Source organism: Cololabis saira, chromosome 17 (genome assembly GCF_033807715.1).
Source record: "Cololabis saira isolate AMF1-May2022 chromosome 17, fColSai1.1, whole genome shotgun sequence".
NCBI classification, from domain to species: Eukaryota; Metazoa; Chordata; class Actinopteri; order Beloniformes; family Belonidae; genus Cololabis; species Cololabis saira.
The window spans coordinates 4,335,479-4,354,150 of NC_084603.1; the positions used below are offsets into that span (position 1 = coordinate 4,335,479).

The following is an 18,672-nucleotide window of genomic DNA, read 5'->3' on the forward strand; positions in this document are numbered from 1 at the left end:
CGTGAGTGAGCACATTTATTTTCTTCTCTTCTTTGTTTATTTTCTTTGTTTTGTTCGTTCGTTTCGTTTTCTTCTTATTAGTATCTTTTGTTTCTGAAGTCTGCCTTTGTTGAAAAGGATAGGCAAAATAAGCCATGAGGCTTCAGCCTATACCTTTTTGGTCAAAAAAAGGAAATGTGTACATATATATAATATATATATTTATACCTGTGTGTATACTGTACATATACAGTGTGTATATGCAAACATCTTAAAATGTAAATGACCAAAATAAACTAAACTAAACTAAACTAAACCTGACTTGGCCTGATTCTGATTAGACTATTTGAGGACGACCCTTGTTTCCCCCTGCGCCACCACTAGATGGCAGTATGGACGTGAACATGCAGCCACGCGAACCTGAGCAGAGAAGAAGACGGCAGTGCATGCTGCTGCTGCTGCAGACTGGAGTAAAGTTCACAGTGCTTCTGCTGTCATGGCCTTCCTCTGCAGAACCGCTGCTCTGCTCCTGAAACCTACCGGAGCAGCACCCGCCCTGCTGTCCGCTGGCCGCCTCTACAGCTCAGGTTTGTGGCCAGGAAGCAGCCAGAGGTCACTTTGTTTTAGCTGCACGAACTGCAATGTCGAGAAACCCGAGTCACTGAACGTGCGACGCGCAAAACAGCTGTTTTTCTCTGATTGATGCAACGTTTCATTTATTTCCACTAAAAAAACTGTAACACTTCGGTTCTGTAGCGAGTGTAAGGTTATTTTCTTCCCAAATCATGCTGCACAAAGACTGGTAGCATTTGTAAGGACATTTAAACGACGACTTTGTGTATATGTGTAATCTGAATCGGAAATCAACAGCAGAACTCAAATAATTATTGGTAAAAGTAAAAGCATTTCCACACCAGCAATGCAAAAGATAGTTAAATGTATGTAAACTATGCTGCTGTGTGTGATGGAAAGTTTCGCCTTTGCCACTTGGATTTAAAGCAAAACAGCCTTGAAGTGCACATTTACCCTTGGCCTTGACAGTGTTGGTACTTTGCCCCTAAAGATAAGCTCTGATGTTACAATGACTTATCTACCTGGACCATAAGGATGTTTACAACACTGTGCAATCTTAAGAAAAGCACTTATCAATGAGGCCAGTTGAGATAAAAAAAATAAAAAAAAAAATCCTGTTTTTTGTATTTTTATTATCATGGGATTTGATACGCAGATTTCAGACCTAAACCTCAGTGAGGATCTTTGAGATGTACTGAGTAAAGTCTTTCATCATCAGTACAAGATTTTGGCAAAAGATAAATTAAAATTGGTTCTTATATGAACATGGCATCCCATTAGTTTAGAATAGAATACTTTATTGTCTGTCCCAATGGTGACAGAAATTCCTCTTGGACAGGGCTCACAACCACATTCACACATTCCCATAAGGACACGTTACAATATAAAAAGAATAAATACGTTAAAAAACAGTAAATAAGTTAGAACAGACATGACAGTGCCTGTTAAAAGTGCAACAATCTATTTGATATTGTTCAGAATGATTGTGGCAGATGGAATGAGTGACTTTTTGTAAATGTTTTTCCGGGCCAGTGGAATTTTATACCTTCTGCCTGACGTAGGCAGTAGTTGAAATGAGTGGTGAAGGGGATGAGAGGGGTCTTCTGTGATCAGAGTGGCCTTCCTGATCACAGAGCGGTTGTAGAGATCAGACAGGGGTGTGTGTTGTGATCTGCATATTTTATTATATTATGGAAACAATCCCCCTGTAGATGCATACTATAATCAAAGCTCAAGGTGGTGCAATAAAACATTCAATTACTCAGAGACAGAAGCTGTTTGTGAAAAACTGAATTCACCCTATTTTTCATTACACAAAGTAACTGTTAACTGAAGTTTCACTTGAGCATTGCTGCTGGTTTTGTCTCCATGCAGGTGGTCGGTATGAGTATATTGTGGTGGAAAAGCGAGGTGAGAAAAGTAATGTGGGTTTTATTCAGCTGAACCGGCCCAAGGCCCTCAATGCTCTGTGTGACGGGCTGATGAAGGAGGTGGGAGTGGCGCTGGACGCCTTCGAAACCGATGCAGATGTTGGAGCTATTGTCATCACTGGGAGCGACAGAGCCTTTGCTGGTTAGTTTCCTGAGCTTGTGCTGGGCGATGATGTACTTTACGTTGTTTATAAAGATGCACAGAGGTGGTGAATTAATCTTTTATGTTTTTCAGCTGGAGCGGACATTAAGGAGATGCAGAATCGAACATTTCAGGAGTGTTACAGTGGGAACTTCCTGGCTCACTGGAACAAAGTATCAACAGTGAAGAAGCCTGTGATTGCAGCTGTTAATGGATTTGCTGTAGGTATTATATTGCAGGAGGTTTTTTTCTTCTGGTTAATCTTTGGTGTTTAGTAATGGGATTTTAACCAATACAGATAAATGAAAAAAAGAATTTCACACGTGAATAACACCTAAACCTTTTAAGGCAAGAAAGAAAACCTCCAGGAAAAAAAAACAAAACAAAAAACTCCAAAAATGCCAGAAAAATGGAAGAACAACATTAACTAAGGGCCTGTTCTCTAATCTTACTGCTCATTTTTTCTCCTCCCTTCTTTGTCCCATTTGATGAAAGTGAAGATGGTGAGAAAAAGTTACAAGCGAGTAAAATCGAGAAGCAGACTTTTAATAATCATCTTTGCTCCTGGATCCAACTTTTAAAACAAAAATAAATGTTATTTATAATGATTGGATTGAATAACTGGAATGAAACCTGTGGGTTAGTTTGACGGAAAACTCATGTCAGTCACCATATAACTAGAAAACGTGCATAATATATACTTGCTTTCAATATTAACTCGAAATAATTAACCTACTGAGGGTTTCATTGAAGTCTGGATCTCAAGTGAAACATGTTATTTAAATCATCAATTACATATTCAGTGTCTAGATAAGATTTAATGCAACACACTTAAAACTCATCTTTCCTAGATTTAAGAAACAAAAACATAATCACCACCTCAAAAGAGAAATTACACATTTTTCTGTACAGTTCATTGAGGTAACCGTTAAAGACAAACAGTTGGACAATTGGAAGTATGAGTCAGAAAGAGAGATGTGGTTGAAGTCCCTAGGATCATCACATATACACTGTGCCTTAGGGTTTGTATCCTAGCAACAGTGACTGAGCTCATCACATCACCAGTGGTGTCGGCTGGGAGCAAAAATGAACTCTTTGTCGACAACTTTGTGTTTCTATTTCAGCTGGGTGGAGGCTGTGAGCTGGCCATGATGTGTGACATCATCTACGCTGGAGAGAAGGCACAGTTTGGCCAACCGGAAATCCTTCTAGGGACCATTCCTGGTAAAGGAACATCTTCTTTCCCAAGCAGCCTTCGCTGCTTTTGAAGCGGCTCTTCATGACTATGCTACTTGCAGGGGCGGGCGGCACCCAGCGGCTGACACGCGCAGTGGGCAAATCCCTGGCCATGGAAATGGTACTAACAGGAGACAAGATCGGTGCACAGGAAGCAAAGCAGTCAGGTAACAAAGATGTCAGAACAAATATGTTTTTCTTTGAGTCTTTTCTAAATTGATAACGATTAGTGATGCACCGAAATGAAAATTTGTGGCCGAAACCGAAAATAATAATAAACACTTGGCCGAATACCGAACAATACCGAACATGGTTTTTCACAGTTTTTCATTTATTTTGCCAATTTTTTCACCATTGCATAAATCAAAAAAATTTGATTTAGGCATGCTTTTAAAAGAAAAAAATCTTTTACAAAATTACAAGGTAGAAAACATTTGTTGAACATAAAAAACTGAACAATTTTTAATTTCCCAGCATTTCTTATATATTATATTATAAAATGTAAGTTCTCTTAAAGTTTTTTATATATATATATATATATATATATATATATATATATATATATATATATTCCAGCAGACATTATACCAGCAAAGAACAATAACTTAAAATAAATAAATTAGCAAAATACATTTTTTGGCCATCTTTGAGCTTACGTTAGGCTTAACTGACTGAACATTGTAACATAGGCCTTAAAACAATAAAAACGCATTAAAGCACTCAGGGTTTTTTATCATTTCAAATGATAAATCAAACTTGTAGTGCTGAAAGACTTTGCAGATGTGCCCCCTCTAGATATTTGAGCAGAACATTCATTGCAAACAGCCATTCTTGTATTATTCTTTGCCACTCTAAAATACTTCCACACTGCTGACATGTTTGTTTGCACCGCACCACTTCACTCCACGCTCTTCGCTGTTTGATTTCGTCATCTAAACACACCTGTAATAGATTGATTTATGTTGTTTTTTTGTTCCACCTGCTGGTGAATGTTAGGTAAAATTCTTCTGTGGTTAGTTTTTGGTTGGAGCGGCCAGTCTATTTCCTTATATTACAACGCCGTTATTAATTGTTCGTTTTTTTCCCCACTTATTCCACCGAACACCGAAACTGTTTTTTTGCCATTTTCGGCCGAACAATTTCGGTTACAGAACAATCGGTGCATCACTAATAACGATTCCTTGCAAACAACGGAGATAAAACATTTCTGTAACAAAAACCCATAGTACTTCCAGAACATTAACCAACATGCCTTCACTTGAACCTGAGCATTTCAGAACACAGTATTTGATCTCTTACATATCAATCTAATCTTTTTGCATATACGATATGTGACACTATAGCTCTCTTCCAGGTTTGGTGAGTAAAATTTATCCTGTGGATCAGCTGGTGTCTGAAGCCGTTAAATGTGGAGAGAAAATTGCTGCCAATTCCAAACTGGTTTCCGCTATGGCTAAAGAGGCTGTTAACGCAGGTGTGTGGTGCCTCCTATGCTTGAGAAGTACATTTACTATGTTTCAGTTTTTTCTGACTTGTTCTTCTGTGCGGCTGCAGCATATGAACTGACTTTGGCAGAAGGAAATCGCTTGGAAAAGCGTTTATTCCACGCTACTTTTGCTACTGTAAGTATAAAAGCCCATTTAAGAGTAATGAGGTTGATTTTGATGTTAACAGCAGACTGGTGATCTGTGTTTTTTCTGCTTGTTATTTAATTCACAGGATGATCGCAAAGAAGGCATGACTGCCTTTGTGGAGAAGAGAAAAGCTAGTTTCCAGGACAAGTAGAGGAAACACCGAATGAAGTTAACATTTCTGATATCACTTGGTCACTTCCTCATCTGCAATTTGTTTAATGATGCAACAGTGCTGAGGGTAGCAGATTATACAGGTGGTGAACACTAAAGATTTGGCACTAAGTGGATGCAGAAGTGTGTTTTCACAGTGGAGCCACTCCTGCTGGAGCCCAGTATCAAATTTAAATGGATTGTGGGTGAAAGAGGTTTGTCTGTGAATATGTTTTAACCATCATGGCCTGTATGTAACAGGAGGAATCATCCTGGATGATTTGTACTAACTTTGCCTTTTTGTCATAACCGTTTATACCAATTAATTAATTCTGTGGACATTTTACAAATAAAGCAAGAGTGATTTGCTGATGTGTAACCAGTGTCAGAAAGTATGGGAAATGGTATAACAACTATATTAAACTTGTACTTTTTGATCATTCTAGTTTTACATATTTTTAAAAGTGGTGAACTTTCACTTACAGTGACCAGATGCATTTCGGTTGCCTGTTTATAAAATGGCAAAAATGAGATGAAATTCTGTGAATTATACTTCACACCGCTAGATGGAGCTCTTGTCGGGTCTCGTATGCAAAAAGTGATGAATTCAGCCTGCTTGAAGCACAAATGACTGGTTTACGCATCTGGAGGACAAGTGACAGGAAAATATTGAAAATAGAAAAATGAAACGGATGAATTCTAACTTGAGAGTGTTAGGGCCTTTAATCATAAAACATATCAATTTTATCATAACACAGTGCGTTTCATCAAACACTATAATAAAAGCATATTCGACAAAAAAATGCAACAAAATGAAAAAAAAACCTGTTTTATATAACCTGAATCGTTATTTATGTTCTTACTAGTTCTTACTGTTTTTTTTTGTTTGAAACTGTATTTCAAGTTTTGTTGTCCACCCGAGACCACTTTTCATCCGTCAAAGAAAATAGGCCTATTTAAATTCATAATTCAAAATAGTCTTGTGAATCCAAAACGAAGTGACCAACATTCTTATGAAAAAGGCTCAAAATAACTTAATTATCAGTAAAGATATGTGAGATAATCATCAAAATCGTACCTATGCCCTTGTGCCTTTTATTGATATGAAAAGTCTAATCTCGTATTGATTTGCATCGTTGCTTGTTGGTGCAGCACAGAAACCATAAGTTTGACTTCAAAGAGAACACCAGAACAAATTTGGTTACTGCACGGACTTTTTTGGCGTCCAATCATCAGGAGGCACCTTTTCTCTCTCTGATCTTCACACGGCCATGGCCTAATTGATTTTTTTTTCTCCTTCAATATTCCGCTGAACCTGGCTTTCTTTTTAGCCCCCTGGAACAAAACTTTTTAAAGGAGAAGAAAAAAAAACTCGTTTTCTCACTCCATGGGGAAGCACAAAAGTCCGCTGAGAGGACTGGAAAGGGAGCGCTTCTTTGAGGCTGCCGAAAGGTCAAAATAATAAATGTAGACTCAATTGAGGCTCTCAACGCATACAAAAGGGGCAAAACGTTACAATTTGGCAGCGCGGACCCTCATAGCGTGATAAACTCATTTAAAGAAGCTGAAATAAAGCGAAAGCAGCGTGGGTCCGGAGAGGGAGAAGGGGTTTTCAGCTCTGGCAGACAGGCCTGGCTCCTGCGAGGGCCCTTTTCTCCCTCAGCCTCTAATCTCACCCCCACCTCATCCCCCGGGTGAGCACAAGAAAGAAAAAAGAAAAAAAACTTTCCCAAACAACGCTGCAGAGGTCGTGTTGTTGACTTTTTGCCAATTTAAGTCGATGTTCACATAACCTACAGTCTGTCTCTTTGTCTTACATTTTTCATATCGCTGCAAGAAATGCAACAACTGACTCAGCCTACAGGAAATAAGGTTCGTTGGAATGTAATTAATAACGTTGATGCTCGCTGTTAGGAAAAACATGACTAAGGCATGGGTTATCTTTCACCAGGGCAATACAGAAAATAGAGAGAAAGAAAGAAAAACTGACTTTACACATAAATCATCTTGAATTGATGCCTCCAGACACTGAATAGATATCAGTACTGGAGTTGAGGGGGGATGGCACCCCCCCTGAAATAAAAACAGTCCAAATCATCCTCCCTGTAAAACTGCCATCCCCCCCTTTCCATCCCTTATGTAATTTCATCAATGAATGTGGTTTTACTGCTATTTCAACATTTAGAGTCATCACCAGAAAAATAACCTTTTTGACAATTTTCATCCGTTTCAAGTAAATTTTCACTTGAAATAAGTAGAAAAATCTGCCAGTGGGACAAGATTTATCTTCTCATTACAAGCAAAAAAATCTGGTTCCACTGGCAGATTTTTCTACTTATTTCAAGTGAAAATCTACTTGAAACAGGTGAAAATTGTTGTTTTTTCCAGTGATGAGTCTTGTTTTAAGTGTAATAAGATTTTTTTTACTAAAATGAGACATTTTAACTAGAAATAAGACAAATATTCTTGTTAAGATTGTGAGTTTTTGCAGTGATCCATTTTACTTATCATGTGAAGGACAGAGTCATATTGATAAGTTCAGAAAACTTTTTTATTATTGTGTTTTGATGTATTTGATGTAATGCTGAATTGATGCTGCTATGTCATTCCTGCAGTATTTCTGCAGGTGTTTTGGTCACTGCTATTATTTGTAATATATTATATTATTTGTAATCAGCACAAATTATCTGTCCCCATATGATAAAATCCACCATCCTCCCCTGATTTTTTATTACAACTCGAGTACTGGATATACTGAATAAAGAAAATCAATAAAGCCTATATCAAACGATTTATTTTTCTTCTCATGAACAGTAGCTGTATGAAAAGTATAACGTCTACAAGGCTGCACTGCAAATGGGACTTTTGACATGCAGATAAGCATTAAAACGTGTGCATGGAAAAGATTTCTCTTTTCCTTCACCCATTTGAGTATTTTTGTGTATTATATAAAATAATCCGGGTGGAGCTGGTTTCAGCTGATAAATGTTTTCATTATCTCACATTCTTGGCATCAGACACTGACTGGGAATTTAGCTTTGGTGATTCACCGGGGGCGACTTTGAATCACGCCCATCAAAAGTGTCAAGAAACAACACAGATCCAAGATTATTCAAGCTGGACTGCGACACTTCTGCTGCGTTCCATTTACCTCGGAAGTCGGAACTCGGACCTGGGAATGACGTCACAGCCGAGTTATCAGCGTTCCAGTTACAAAGTCGGAAAACAAGTTTGTAGTTCTCATATACCACGTGAAAAATGTAAATTACACTATAGCAGCATATATATGCTGAACAATACGTGTATATGACTGATTTAGTGTGACCAAAACTAGAAAGAAGTGCTACGAATTATTACAGAGCTCTCTTCTACTGTTTACAACCGGGGCAGCCATCTTGGAATGTGAACTCGGGGGCGGTGAAGACTCTCCCACTTTCCCAGTGGGAAATCCCACTTCGAGGGGCGTTCCAATTGAAAATTCCGACTGGGAACTGGGAAATCCCCACTTCCGAGGACAAATGGAACGCGGCATTCATTTCAGCCCCTTAAAGCTGATTTATGGTTCCGCGTTACACCAACGCAGAGCCTACGGCGTAGTTTCTGCGTCGTTTTAACGCAGAACCATAATTCAGGCTTTACTCTGCTTGTTTTTGTTTGCTTGTTTGTTTTTGTTTTGTGTAAAAAGCTGGTAAAATATATAAACTGTATTTGTCACTTGTGTTGCTCCAGTAGACAATGATTTATTCCATTGGTCGTTCGAAACAGTACCACACCCACCACCAGAAATAACCAATCAAATTTGATTAGTGAATCACTTGTGGCGTTTCTACAGCATTTCACCCATACTACTGTGATTGCTTAATATTTTAACCTCGGGACAAAGAGTAGATACGTTTGTAACAAACATATTTGCTTGATGAACAACTTTTCTTGACTTCTTTTTGGCAGAGATTTTTTCCAGTACTAAAACGAAGGCGGAAGTGGTTGGATTGTATTATCTTGCTTCGCTTGTTGTTTCTATCTCCTGCAGCTGACTCTACCATGGTGGTCTTGAGAGGGATCCCCTCTGTTTTATCACCTGATCTGCTGTATGCTCTCGCTAAAATGGGACACGGAGATGAGCTGGGTATGATCTGTAACTGTGTACACGTTTCTGGTGCTAGTAGTGATAGCCCACGAGGCTAACACTTTATACAACGTGACAACAGATCTCACAGGATCATTAACTTGTAGCTACAGCCCTTTGGCCCCATGTTTAATCAGTCCTGGTTCAGGTGAATTTCTTTGACTTATTTCCAGTGGCGTCAATTCAGTGGAAGCTAAGGTATGGCAAGGTTACGAGTCACAGAACTTAACTAGAGTATCAATCAACACGTCCAGCAAATACTCATCACAGAGCTCTGCTATGGAGCTTATCTGTGTGGTCAAGAAAATTGGAACTTTTTCAAATGCAGTCTCGCTCACTGCAAAAACTCAAAATCTTACCAGGAATATTTGTCTCATTTTTAGTCAAAAAATCTCATTACACTTAAAACAAGAGTCATTACCAGAAAAATAACTTGTTATTTCACCATTTTCTACGGAGCCCTTGAGGTGACATGGAAATTATTATTTTTATCTCGTGCGCACGACTTTTTATGTCGTGCGCACCACTTTTTATGTCGTGCGCACGACTTTTTATGTCGTGCGCACCACTTTTTATCTCGTGCGCACCACTTTTTATCTCGTGCGCACGACTTACTGAAAAGTCGTGCGCACGAGATAAAAAGTCGTGCGCACGACTTTTTATCTCGTGCGCACCACTTTTTAGTCAGTGAGAACAGAACACTGGATTGAATAGGAAGGAAGGCCAAAAGGAAACCCCCAAAAGTGACATATCCGCTCACTTCAACATATACAGCTATTGATGCCAAGCATTTATCTAGTCGTCGAAGTCCGATCTCGGGAAACTGGCTTCACAAACGACGTTTTAAAAGTGGAACTATTTCCAGAGGCGGAGTTGTCACAAAGTGCTTCGACATTGTCAAGTGAGCGTGCTGGACCAATCAGAGTGGCCGCTGGTCCAAGATCGCTGCCTACAGTGCTGATTTTATTTGTAGAAATAAGCTTTAAATTGCACTAAAATGACTACAAACAATGTTATATGTAAACGAAAATTAATCTGAATTATAAACCTAAGAGACCTGCTGAAACAGTGATAATTCTGTCATTAGACAGAACATTAGACAGTGATGATTCTGTCATTAGACAGAACATTAGACAGTGATGATTCTGTCATTAGAAATAGGGGGTTCTCCCTAATGATGGGAATATAATACCCATATGCTCAAAACCTATGTTAAACCTGCAATAATAACATGTTTTCTATTTTCTATTTTAATAGAAAATAGAAAACATGTTATTAATAACATGTTTTCTATTTTCTATTTTATTATTATTTTATTATTATTTTATTATATTATTATTATATATCTATTATATTATTTTATTATTTTCTGTATATTATTACTATCTATTATTTTTATTAGAAAATAGAAAACATGTTATTATTTTTTATTAAAATAGAAAATAATAAAATAATATAATAGATATATAATAATAATATAATAAAATAATAATAAAATAGAAAATAGAAAAAATGTTATTAATAACATGTTTTCTATTTTCTATTAAAATAGAAAATAGAAAACATGTTATTATTTTTTATTGAAATAGAAAATAATATAATAGATATATAATCATAATATAATAAAATAATAATAAAATAGAAAATAATAAAAAATAATAACATGTTTTCTATTTTCTATTTTAATAGAAAATAGAAAACATGTTATTATTGCAGGTTTAACATAGGTTTTGAGCATGGGTATTATATTCCCATCATTTGGGAGAACCCCCTATTTCTAATGACAGAATCATCACTGTCTAATGTTCTGTCTAATGACAGAATTATCACTGTTTCAGCAGGTCTCTTAGGTTTATAATTCAGATTAATTTTCGTTTACATATAACATTGTTTGTAGTCATTTTAGTGCAATTTAAAGCTTATTTCTACAAATAAAATCAGCACTGTAGGCAGCGATCTTGGACCAGCGGCCACTCTGATTGGTCCAGCACGCTCACTTGACAATGTCGAAGCACTTTGTGACAACTCCGCCTCTGGAAATAGTTCCACTTTTAAAACGTCGTTTGTGAAGCCAGTTTCCCGAGATCGGACTTCGACGACTAGATAAATGCTTGGCATCAATAGCTGTATATGTTGAAGTGAGCGGATATGTCACTTTTGGGGGTTTCCTTTTGGCCTTCCTTCCTATTCAATCCAGTGTTCTGTTCTCACTGACTAAAAAGTGGTGCGCACGAGATAAAAAGTCGTGCGCACGACTTTTTATCTCGTGCGCACGACTTTTCAGTAAGTCGTGCGCACGACATAAAAAGTGGTGCGCACGAGATAAAAAGTGGTGCGCACGAGATAAAAAGTGGTGCGCACGAGATAAAAATAATAATTTCCATGTCACCTCAAGGGCTCCGTAATTTTCACCTGTTTCAAGTAAATTTTCACTTGAAATAAGTAGAAAAATCTGCCAGTGGGACAAGATTTATCTTCTCATTACAAGCAAAAAATCTTGTTCCATTGGCAGATTTTTCTACTTATTTTAAGTGAAAATCTACTTGAAACAGGTGAAAATGGTTGTTTTTGAGTCTTGTCTTAAATGTAATGAGATTTTTTTTAAAAAAGAGACTAAAAATTAGACATTTTAACTAGAAATAAGACAAATATTCTTGTTAAGATTTTGAGTTTTTGCAGTGTATAATAACTAGTGAAATCGATCATGTTGTTCTTATTTGCATTTGTAGTTATTCCATAAATGTATTTAAAAAAACAAACATTTACATTTAACCCTTAATGCAAAGGTGTGGCGGCTGCCATACCTTGCCATACCCAATTGACGCCCCTGCTTATTTCTCTTTTTTTCTGTCAGTTCTTGCAGATGCCAATTTCCCATCATCTTCCATTTCTGCTTGTGGGCCAACAGAGATAAGAGCTGATGGTATATCAACACACCCATCTCTTAATAGAAATCCCAAATGATCACAATTCAAACTGTGTCCTATCTTTATATAGGTTTGGGAATCCCACAGCTTTTGGAGGCCATATTAAAGTTGTTGCCCCTGGACACCTACGTCCCTTGTCCGGTACATGAACATTACATCTGTCATAACCAGATTACTGTCTTCTAATGTTCTTATATCAGCTGCTTCAATAAAATGGCACCTGTTGAATCAGTGCAAATATGTTTTTCCACAGGCGGCTGTCATGGATCTGGTAGATGGTGACAAAGAGAGACGTTTATCTGTTCCTGTGTGGGAGACTTACACACAGCTCCTGGGCAGTGCCGGCTGTCAGGTACAGTCGGACAGCCCGTCCACTAAGTGTTTACAACAGTAATTAAGACAAATAAACAGAATTTATGTTCATTCTGGCTGTGTGCCTGCGCTGATTGTGGTTTGTTTTACATATATATATAGAGTCCTCTTGAGAAGGTGGAACGATTTGCTTTCTACGAGCGAGCCAAGAAGGCTTATGCTGTTGTGGCAACAGGGTGTGTATTTTCTCTACCTTAATTTGAATTGTTTTTTTTTAACTATGTGTGCAAAATCATTACCAACTGTGTCACTTAAAAGGTATTCTTCACTTGAGAGAATTTACCGTATTTTCTGGACTATAAGCCGCACCTGTATATAAGCTACATCTGCTCTATTAAAAAAAAAAAGATATGCAAGCCGCAGATATTTCTGTTGTTAGATTAGATATTTACTACATGTACAGAAGGATTTTGAACTGTAAATGATGTACATGTTTGTACCTAAATAGATTCTTTCTTAACAGTGTCTTTTAACATGGAAGCAACTTTGCTGATTAAAACGGGACAGAACCAAGAGAAAATAACCTGTATTTATTTATCTGTTTGAAATCTGCTTCTACCTACTTCTATTTGCTAAAGAAGAAGTAGCGTATTCTTCTTTGCATTTTTAGTTTTTTAGTTTTTTGCATCTTAGTTTTTATTCTAATTCCGGTTAGCACTCCCCCTAGCGGTTGAAGAAAAATCCACAGAATAGCCGCACCTTTGTATAAGCCGCATGGTTCAAAACCTATGAAAAAAGTAGCGGCTTATAGTCCAGAAAATACGGTACTTAAGTTTTCAATTGTCAGAAAATCAGCAATGTACCAAATCTCAAATCAGCCACATTTCTGATCAATGACTTTGTGTTTCTGTAACAAAATGCTCAGTATTGCTTTCCATTTTGTTATATTAAAGTATAATGAATTGTAATTTCTTTGTGTTTTGCTGTTCTCAGGGAAACTGCTCTGTACGGTAACCTGATACTGAAGAAGGGAGTCATTCCTGCTGAGCTGCTACAGTGATACACAGATATTTTGATCTGATGGTAACTTACAAGTACAGAACAGTTTTTTTTCAGCTTTTAATTTCCATTGCACAGACTCTGGTTAGTGACATCAGTCACTAATTAATTATTTCTTGCCATATTAAATTAGGCCAGTCACTATCAACAGAGACCTGTGGCCCTCAATAGGAAGAAGCAGGTTCATTTTTATTAATGATGTCTTGATTTAGAAACCATGTACGAGACATGTATGGCTTTGTTCTTATCTTCATTTCTAATGAATAAACAACTGTTATTTTATTGGCATTTGGTCAATTATAAAATTATTTATAGCATAATGGTAGCACAAAGGTGAACAGCAAAAAATTAGATGTTCAAATGCTATCAATTGTATGGCAATCTATATCAAAATTAAATCCCATTTGTGATGTTAGTCTAAATGTTGGAAGTATTTTTGAACAAACCTGATTTTCAGTTTTTCACAGCTTCCCTCCAGAAACTGTTGAATGAAACCACCCTTTGTTAATCTTATAGTAAATACAGTTTGATTTCTCTCCAGCTTTTATGATCTTCTGTGGTGTTCATATGCTCCCATAAATAAAACATGACATCTCTGACTTGGTTAAAACTGTCTTTATCATGAAGAATGCACCTCAGTGACAGACATTATAATGTTTGAGGTTTTAAGGCAGTTTAATAGAATCAATTTACATTTTTTGATTTATTCCCATTTTGCAGCTGCACTGCATTATGCATGACTGGGAGCTTTGTGTGTTGAGTTGTTGAAGTATCAGTGATGGTACAGATGATCCAGATCTTCCTCTGGCTCGCTGTACTTCCTTTGAAATGGTACATCAACAGGAGCTTTAGGAGCTTTAAGGACTTTAGGGCTGTCATGCTGAAGGACTGGCATGGGGGCATCTTTGTGGTAAATGTGATCCATATCCTCCTCTGGCTGAAGATGGAGTCTGACATCTCGTTTGGTCTTCATGTTGGGAAGGTCTTCATTCTTCTCTGCCACCTCTACTTTGCTTCTGAAAACCATTGGGGCCAAATATCCAGCCAACAGTTCTTCTGCAGCTTCTTCGCTGATATTGACAACAGGGTGGTCAATATCATCTTGATCGTCTTGGCTGTACTTAATATCGACATCCTCCTGAAGGGGCTCAGCTTGGTCGTTGGAAGAAGCGATCAGGTTTTGGATTTGATCTTGATCTCCGAGGAGCTCACCCACTGAGGGATGATAGAATTCATCCAAATCTTCCTCGGCCTTCAGGGGCTGTTGGTCCTGTCCTGCCATGCTCTTCCAAATCTTCATGCTTGGGTCAACTTCATAATGAATCCAATCCATGTTCTCAGGCGGCTCCACCTCCACGTCCCGGGACAACTTCCCATTGTCATCCATGGACCTGAAAAAAAAGATCATGCTATTCCATTGCCTACTCTGTCAGTCCAAAAAAAGTTCAGTTTTTTTTTTTTTGTTTTTTTTTTTTGCGATACAATAAAATATTTGTATTACTGGACTTGAAACGATTTGAAACATTCATGCTCTGATTGTTGTTTCAAAGCTGTAAATTTCACAGTCAGAGTTCAGTTTCTGATTTGGGTTACAAAGCTGGAAGTCTGTCGAGCTGCAAATTTGAATTTGTGTTTTTTGTTGTTTTTTTTTAATGCAAAATGCTTAAAATCCAAAAGTTCAGTTTTAATTAAAGGGGACCTATTATGAAAAACACATTTTCTCTTGCTTTAACATATATAAAGTGGTCTCCCCTCAGCCTGCCAACTCAGAAAAGGAGGAAAGCAACCAAATTCTGCAGAGTCTGTACAGCCGCCCGGATGATCCATCCAGTCTGATGTGGTTTCTACGAGCCGTTCAGAATCTGCTCCCGTCGTTACGTAACGATGCAAGCGATGTGTGAAACCACGCCCACAACTAACTCTGGCCGGAACAACAACAACAACTCCGCCTGGCTGGAGCTTCCGCCATTTTCTACGCGTCATTCAGGCAGCCAATCAGCACAGAGCCTCATTATCATAGCCTCCCCGCCCACTCAGAATCCCTCATAGATAATGAGGTTAGAGAATAGGAAGATAAAGACATGGCTCAGAGGCTGAATTTCTAATTTATTTAGCAAAAACAATCAAAAGCTTGTTTTTAAGACATTCAAGGCCTGTTTAAAGTAGGTATTAGATGCCATAATAGGTCCCCTTTAAAGGAAATAGCAACTTACACAACAGTTTCCTGGAAGGCTTCATCCATAAATTTATTCTGAAAAAAAAGAGTGGAAATATACCTTTAAATTTAGAGAAACTGAAACTTTGGAAATGTTCACATGAGTTGATTTGAACCTGTAGATGCTACAGGGTGATATAGTGGACAGCCTGAGGCCACATATACATACCAAGGGCTTTGCTGTGACGCCAAATATCAGCGAGGCACAGACGAACAGAAAAAACCTGTGATTAAAGTCACGATTAATGTCAAGAGTTTATGTTAAAACCTGCAATGTTTCACAGTCAAGTTACGCCGTCACAAAAAAGAAACACAAGGTTAAACATTACAACTGCATCAACTGCCAGAAAACCCCTCTTATATTTTTCCTTTTTTCTTTACCGTGACATTGTGTCTTCTTTTGCTTCCAGATCAGTTTCTTTACAACAAACTCTTCTTCACCTGCTCTGGAAATGAAGGAACAAACCCTTGACCTTTGTATCCTCTGAACACAGCTGTTAATAATTTATCATCTTTTATCTGTTCTGTGCTACGTAGGACGCTAATCGTTTGAAAACATAACAAAGCTTAGAGACTTTTCATATCATTAATATTATGTGCGCTTCATTTATCAACTCGTATCCACCTATTCACTGTCTATCCCTCTTTCACCCCCCCCGTTGAGGGTCACAGGGACGTATCCATTTTTTAAAATTAATTTTCTAAACCTGCTTCAATCATACTCCTGGTAGAATCCTTGCTTATATCTTGGAATGATCAATAAAGTGTATTAACCCTTTCATGCCTGAAATAATCGAATTTAAGTGTAACCTTAACATTAACATTGTTAAGATTACACATTAACATTAAAAACGTTCACAATTTATGTATTTAACAATGTCTGAATAATATTTTTTGTATCATTATGAATACATTGGATATTCTTAAGTATTTTTTATTTGATTGGCTTATTTTGATTTATTTGTTTAATTTGATTATGGGAGAGGTGACAGAAATGCATGTATCAAACATGATAATCCTGCATTACAAGGCTAACATTGCTCAGATATATAATAGGAAAGAGTTGCTATGTAAGTTTAGCTTTGTCTGCAGGACTCAACCATTAACTGCACACACTCAGAGACGTCCACAGACGTCCTGTCTGCTTAACAAAAATGCTCTGTGGGCCTGTTTTTCTTTGAGGAAGCAGCGAGACATTCACCCACTTCTTTCTTCTAAAACATAAAAAAAAAACTGCCAGTATTTTTCTTTACTGTAAATTTGGACTGTAGAAACTTAGCAAACCTGTGCCTGTGATGCACCGTATGATCTCTTTATTATCTGTCTTTCTTTCCGTTTTTTTCTTCTTATATATCTGCTTCAGTTAACTGGTGCATATTTTTCCTGTTTGTATATAATTTTGTTGTCATCTTAGTTAGCGTCTTGTTTTCGTGTATACAATGATTTATTGCACTAAATGAGCAGTAATTCATCCAGAGGAAGACATGGAGAAGACCAAAATGAAGATTGATTATGTACATTATTACAGTCACATGACGCAACAAAACCTATGTTCTGCCTGTTTGACTCTCTCAAGAAAATGTTCTCTCTCATACATGAATCTACAGCTTCAGTCAGTTTAATTACCTTCTCACATACACGTCCACTAGGAGCCCAAAGTGGAGGTAGACTATTAGTTTTTGATCTTGGTGCCAGTCTACATACATACTGCATCAGCGGCACATGATAAACTTCTTTATTTCTGTCGGTGTAACACTCGTTACACTGGTTAGCTGCTTCAGATTAGATGAGTTTTGTTTCTGATGTACAGACACATTTGTTTAAATTTCAACTTAACTGTGAATTACTCTTTTTGATTATTATATTGTGAGAATATGTTGAGATCTACAGCCATTAGCCGATTCCACACTAAATATTACCTTTAACGTATGCAGCCCTCAGGAGAATGATTGAAATTCACTGTTGACATTGTTGTGGTAAAAAACCTCTCATTGTGTATTTATTTCACTGTTATTACAACAGAGAGTCTTTTTTTTAACATGGGAGTTAATAATGTCTCATGACAGCAGGATTCAACTCTCTGTACTGAACAGGAGCAGTAAGACACACCAGACACTTCCTGCTCTGTTTAAAGGATGGCTCCAGCCCGTCTGCTGCTTATCTGCCCTCTCTATCAGATCCATATGTACGAGTCCAATATTTCTCCCCAACGAGCCCCACTCCCAGGGTCACCGAGTGGTCTTCTGCCCCCCCCAAAACAGGCAAGAAAATGCCAGGCATCTGTAAACCAGTCTGTGAAATACTGACAAGGAAATGACTGTTGTTTGGTTCTGCTTATTGTGTTATAGTTATTAGATATTCACATTACACTACTATATTTTGAAAAAAAACTCTTATTTACTTTCTTTGTCATGTGTTTTAGATGTAAGGTAATATGGAACTGCTTGCAGGATCCAGACTGGATAGAAAATATGGGTCGTCTTCATTGAGAAACTTTATATATATGCCACGTCATAAAGGTTGTAATTTACTGAATGAACTGGTGCTGCAGTGGAGATTTTAATCTTGTAATCTTCTTAGTTAAATAAAGCTCAAATAAAAATCATATGGAGAATGCAAAAAAGAAAAAAAAAAGATCTAAGGCCCCTGGGAGAAGTTTGGACAGTGAAGCCGGATGAAAAAACATGCTGAAGTTTCTATTCACCTATCCATTCAATACACTTTCTGTATTTATTACTTTTAAAAAAATTCTTTCATCACTACTCTGCCTGGTGCTTTTATATACGTCATCATGAGCAGCTTTGTTTAAATGGATATTTGTGTACTTTTTACACTTAGAATTAGGGGGGGCGCAATCTAAAGACAGCAGAAATGTTGGGAGAGTTTGCT

The 18,672-nt window shown here is 37.4% G+C and overlaps 3 protein-coding genes across 3 annotated transcripts; 2 read left to right on the forward strand and 1 right to left on the reverse strand.

The window, feature by feature from the left end:
• The first annotated feature begins 407 nt into the window (after positions 1-407).
• echs1 (enoyl CoA hydratase, short chain, 1, mitochondrial) lies at positions 408-5,584 on the forward strand. The gene is made up of 8 exons (XM_061745507.1): positions 408-566; positions 1,927-2,124; positions 2,218-2,345; positions 3,249-3,348; positions 3,423-3,527; positions 4,715-4,834; positions 4,915-4,982; positions 5,080-5,584. The coding sequence occupies exons 1-8, from the start codon at positions 476-478 to the stop codon at positions 5,143-5,145; spliced, it is 876 nt and encodes a 291-aa protein (XP_061601491.1). The 5' UTR covers positions 408-475; the 3' UTR covers positions 5,146-5,584.
• A 3,375-nt stretch (positions 5,585-8,959) lies between these two features.
• fuom (fucose mutarotase) lies at positions 8,960-14,186 on the forward strand. Its single transcript, XM_061745598.1, has 6 exons — positions 8,960-9,270; positions 12,125-12,193; positions 12,268-12,338; positions 12,451-12,549; positions 12,672-12,745; positions 13,503-14,186. Exons 1-6 carry the CDS (start codon positions 9,186-9,188, stop codon positions 13,567-13,569), a joined length of 465 nt encoding a protein of 154 aa, XP_061601582.1. The 5' UTR covers positions 8,960-9,185; the 3' UTR covers positions 13,570-14,186.
• On the reverse strand, positions 14,169-16,308 carry si:ch211-217g15.3 (uncharacterized protein LOC368914 homolog). Its single transcript, XM_061745597.1, has 4 exons — positions 16,165-16,308; positions 15,953-16,007; positions 15,782-15,819; positions 14,169-14,959 (listed from the first exon to the last, which is right to left on the reverse strand). The coding sequence occupies exons 1-4, from the start codon at positions 16,170-16,172 to the stop codon at positions 14,341-14,343; spliced, it is 720 nt and encodes a 239-aa protein (XP_061601581.1). The 5' UTR covers positions 16,173-16,308; the 3' UTR covers positions 14,169-14,340.
• Positions 16,309-18,672: the final 2,364 nt, after the last annotated feature.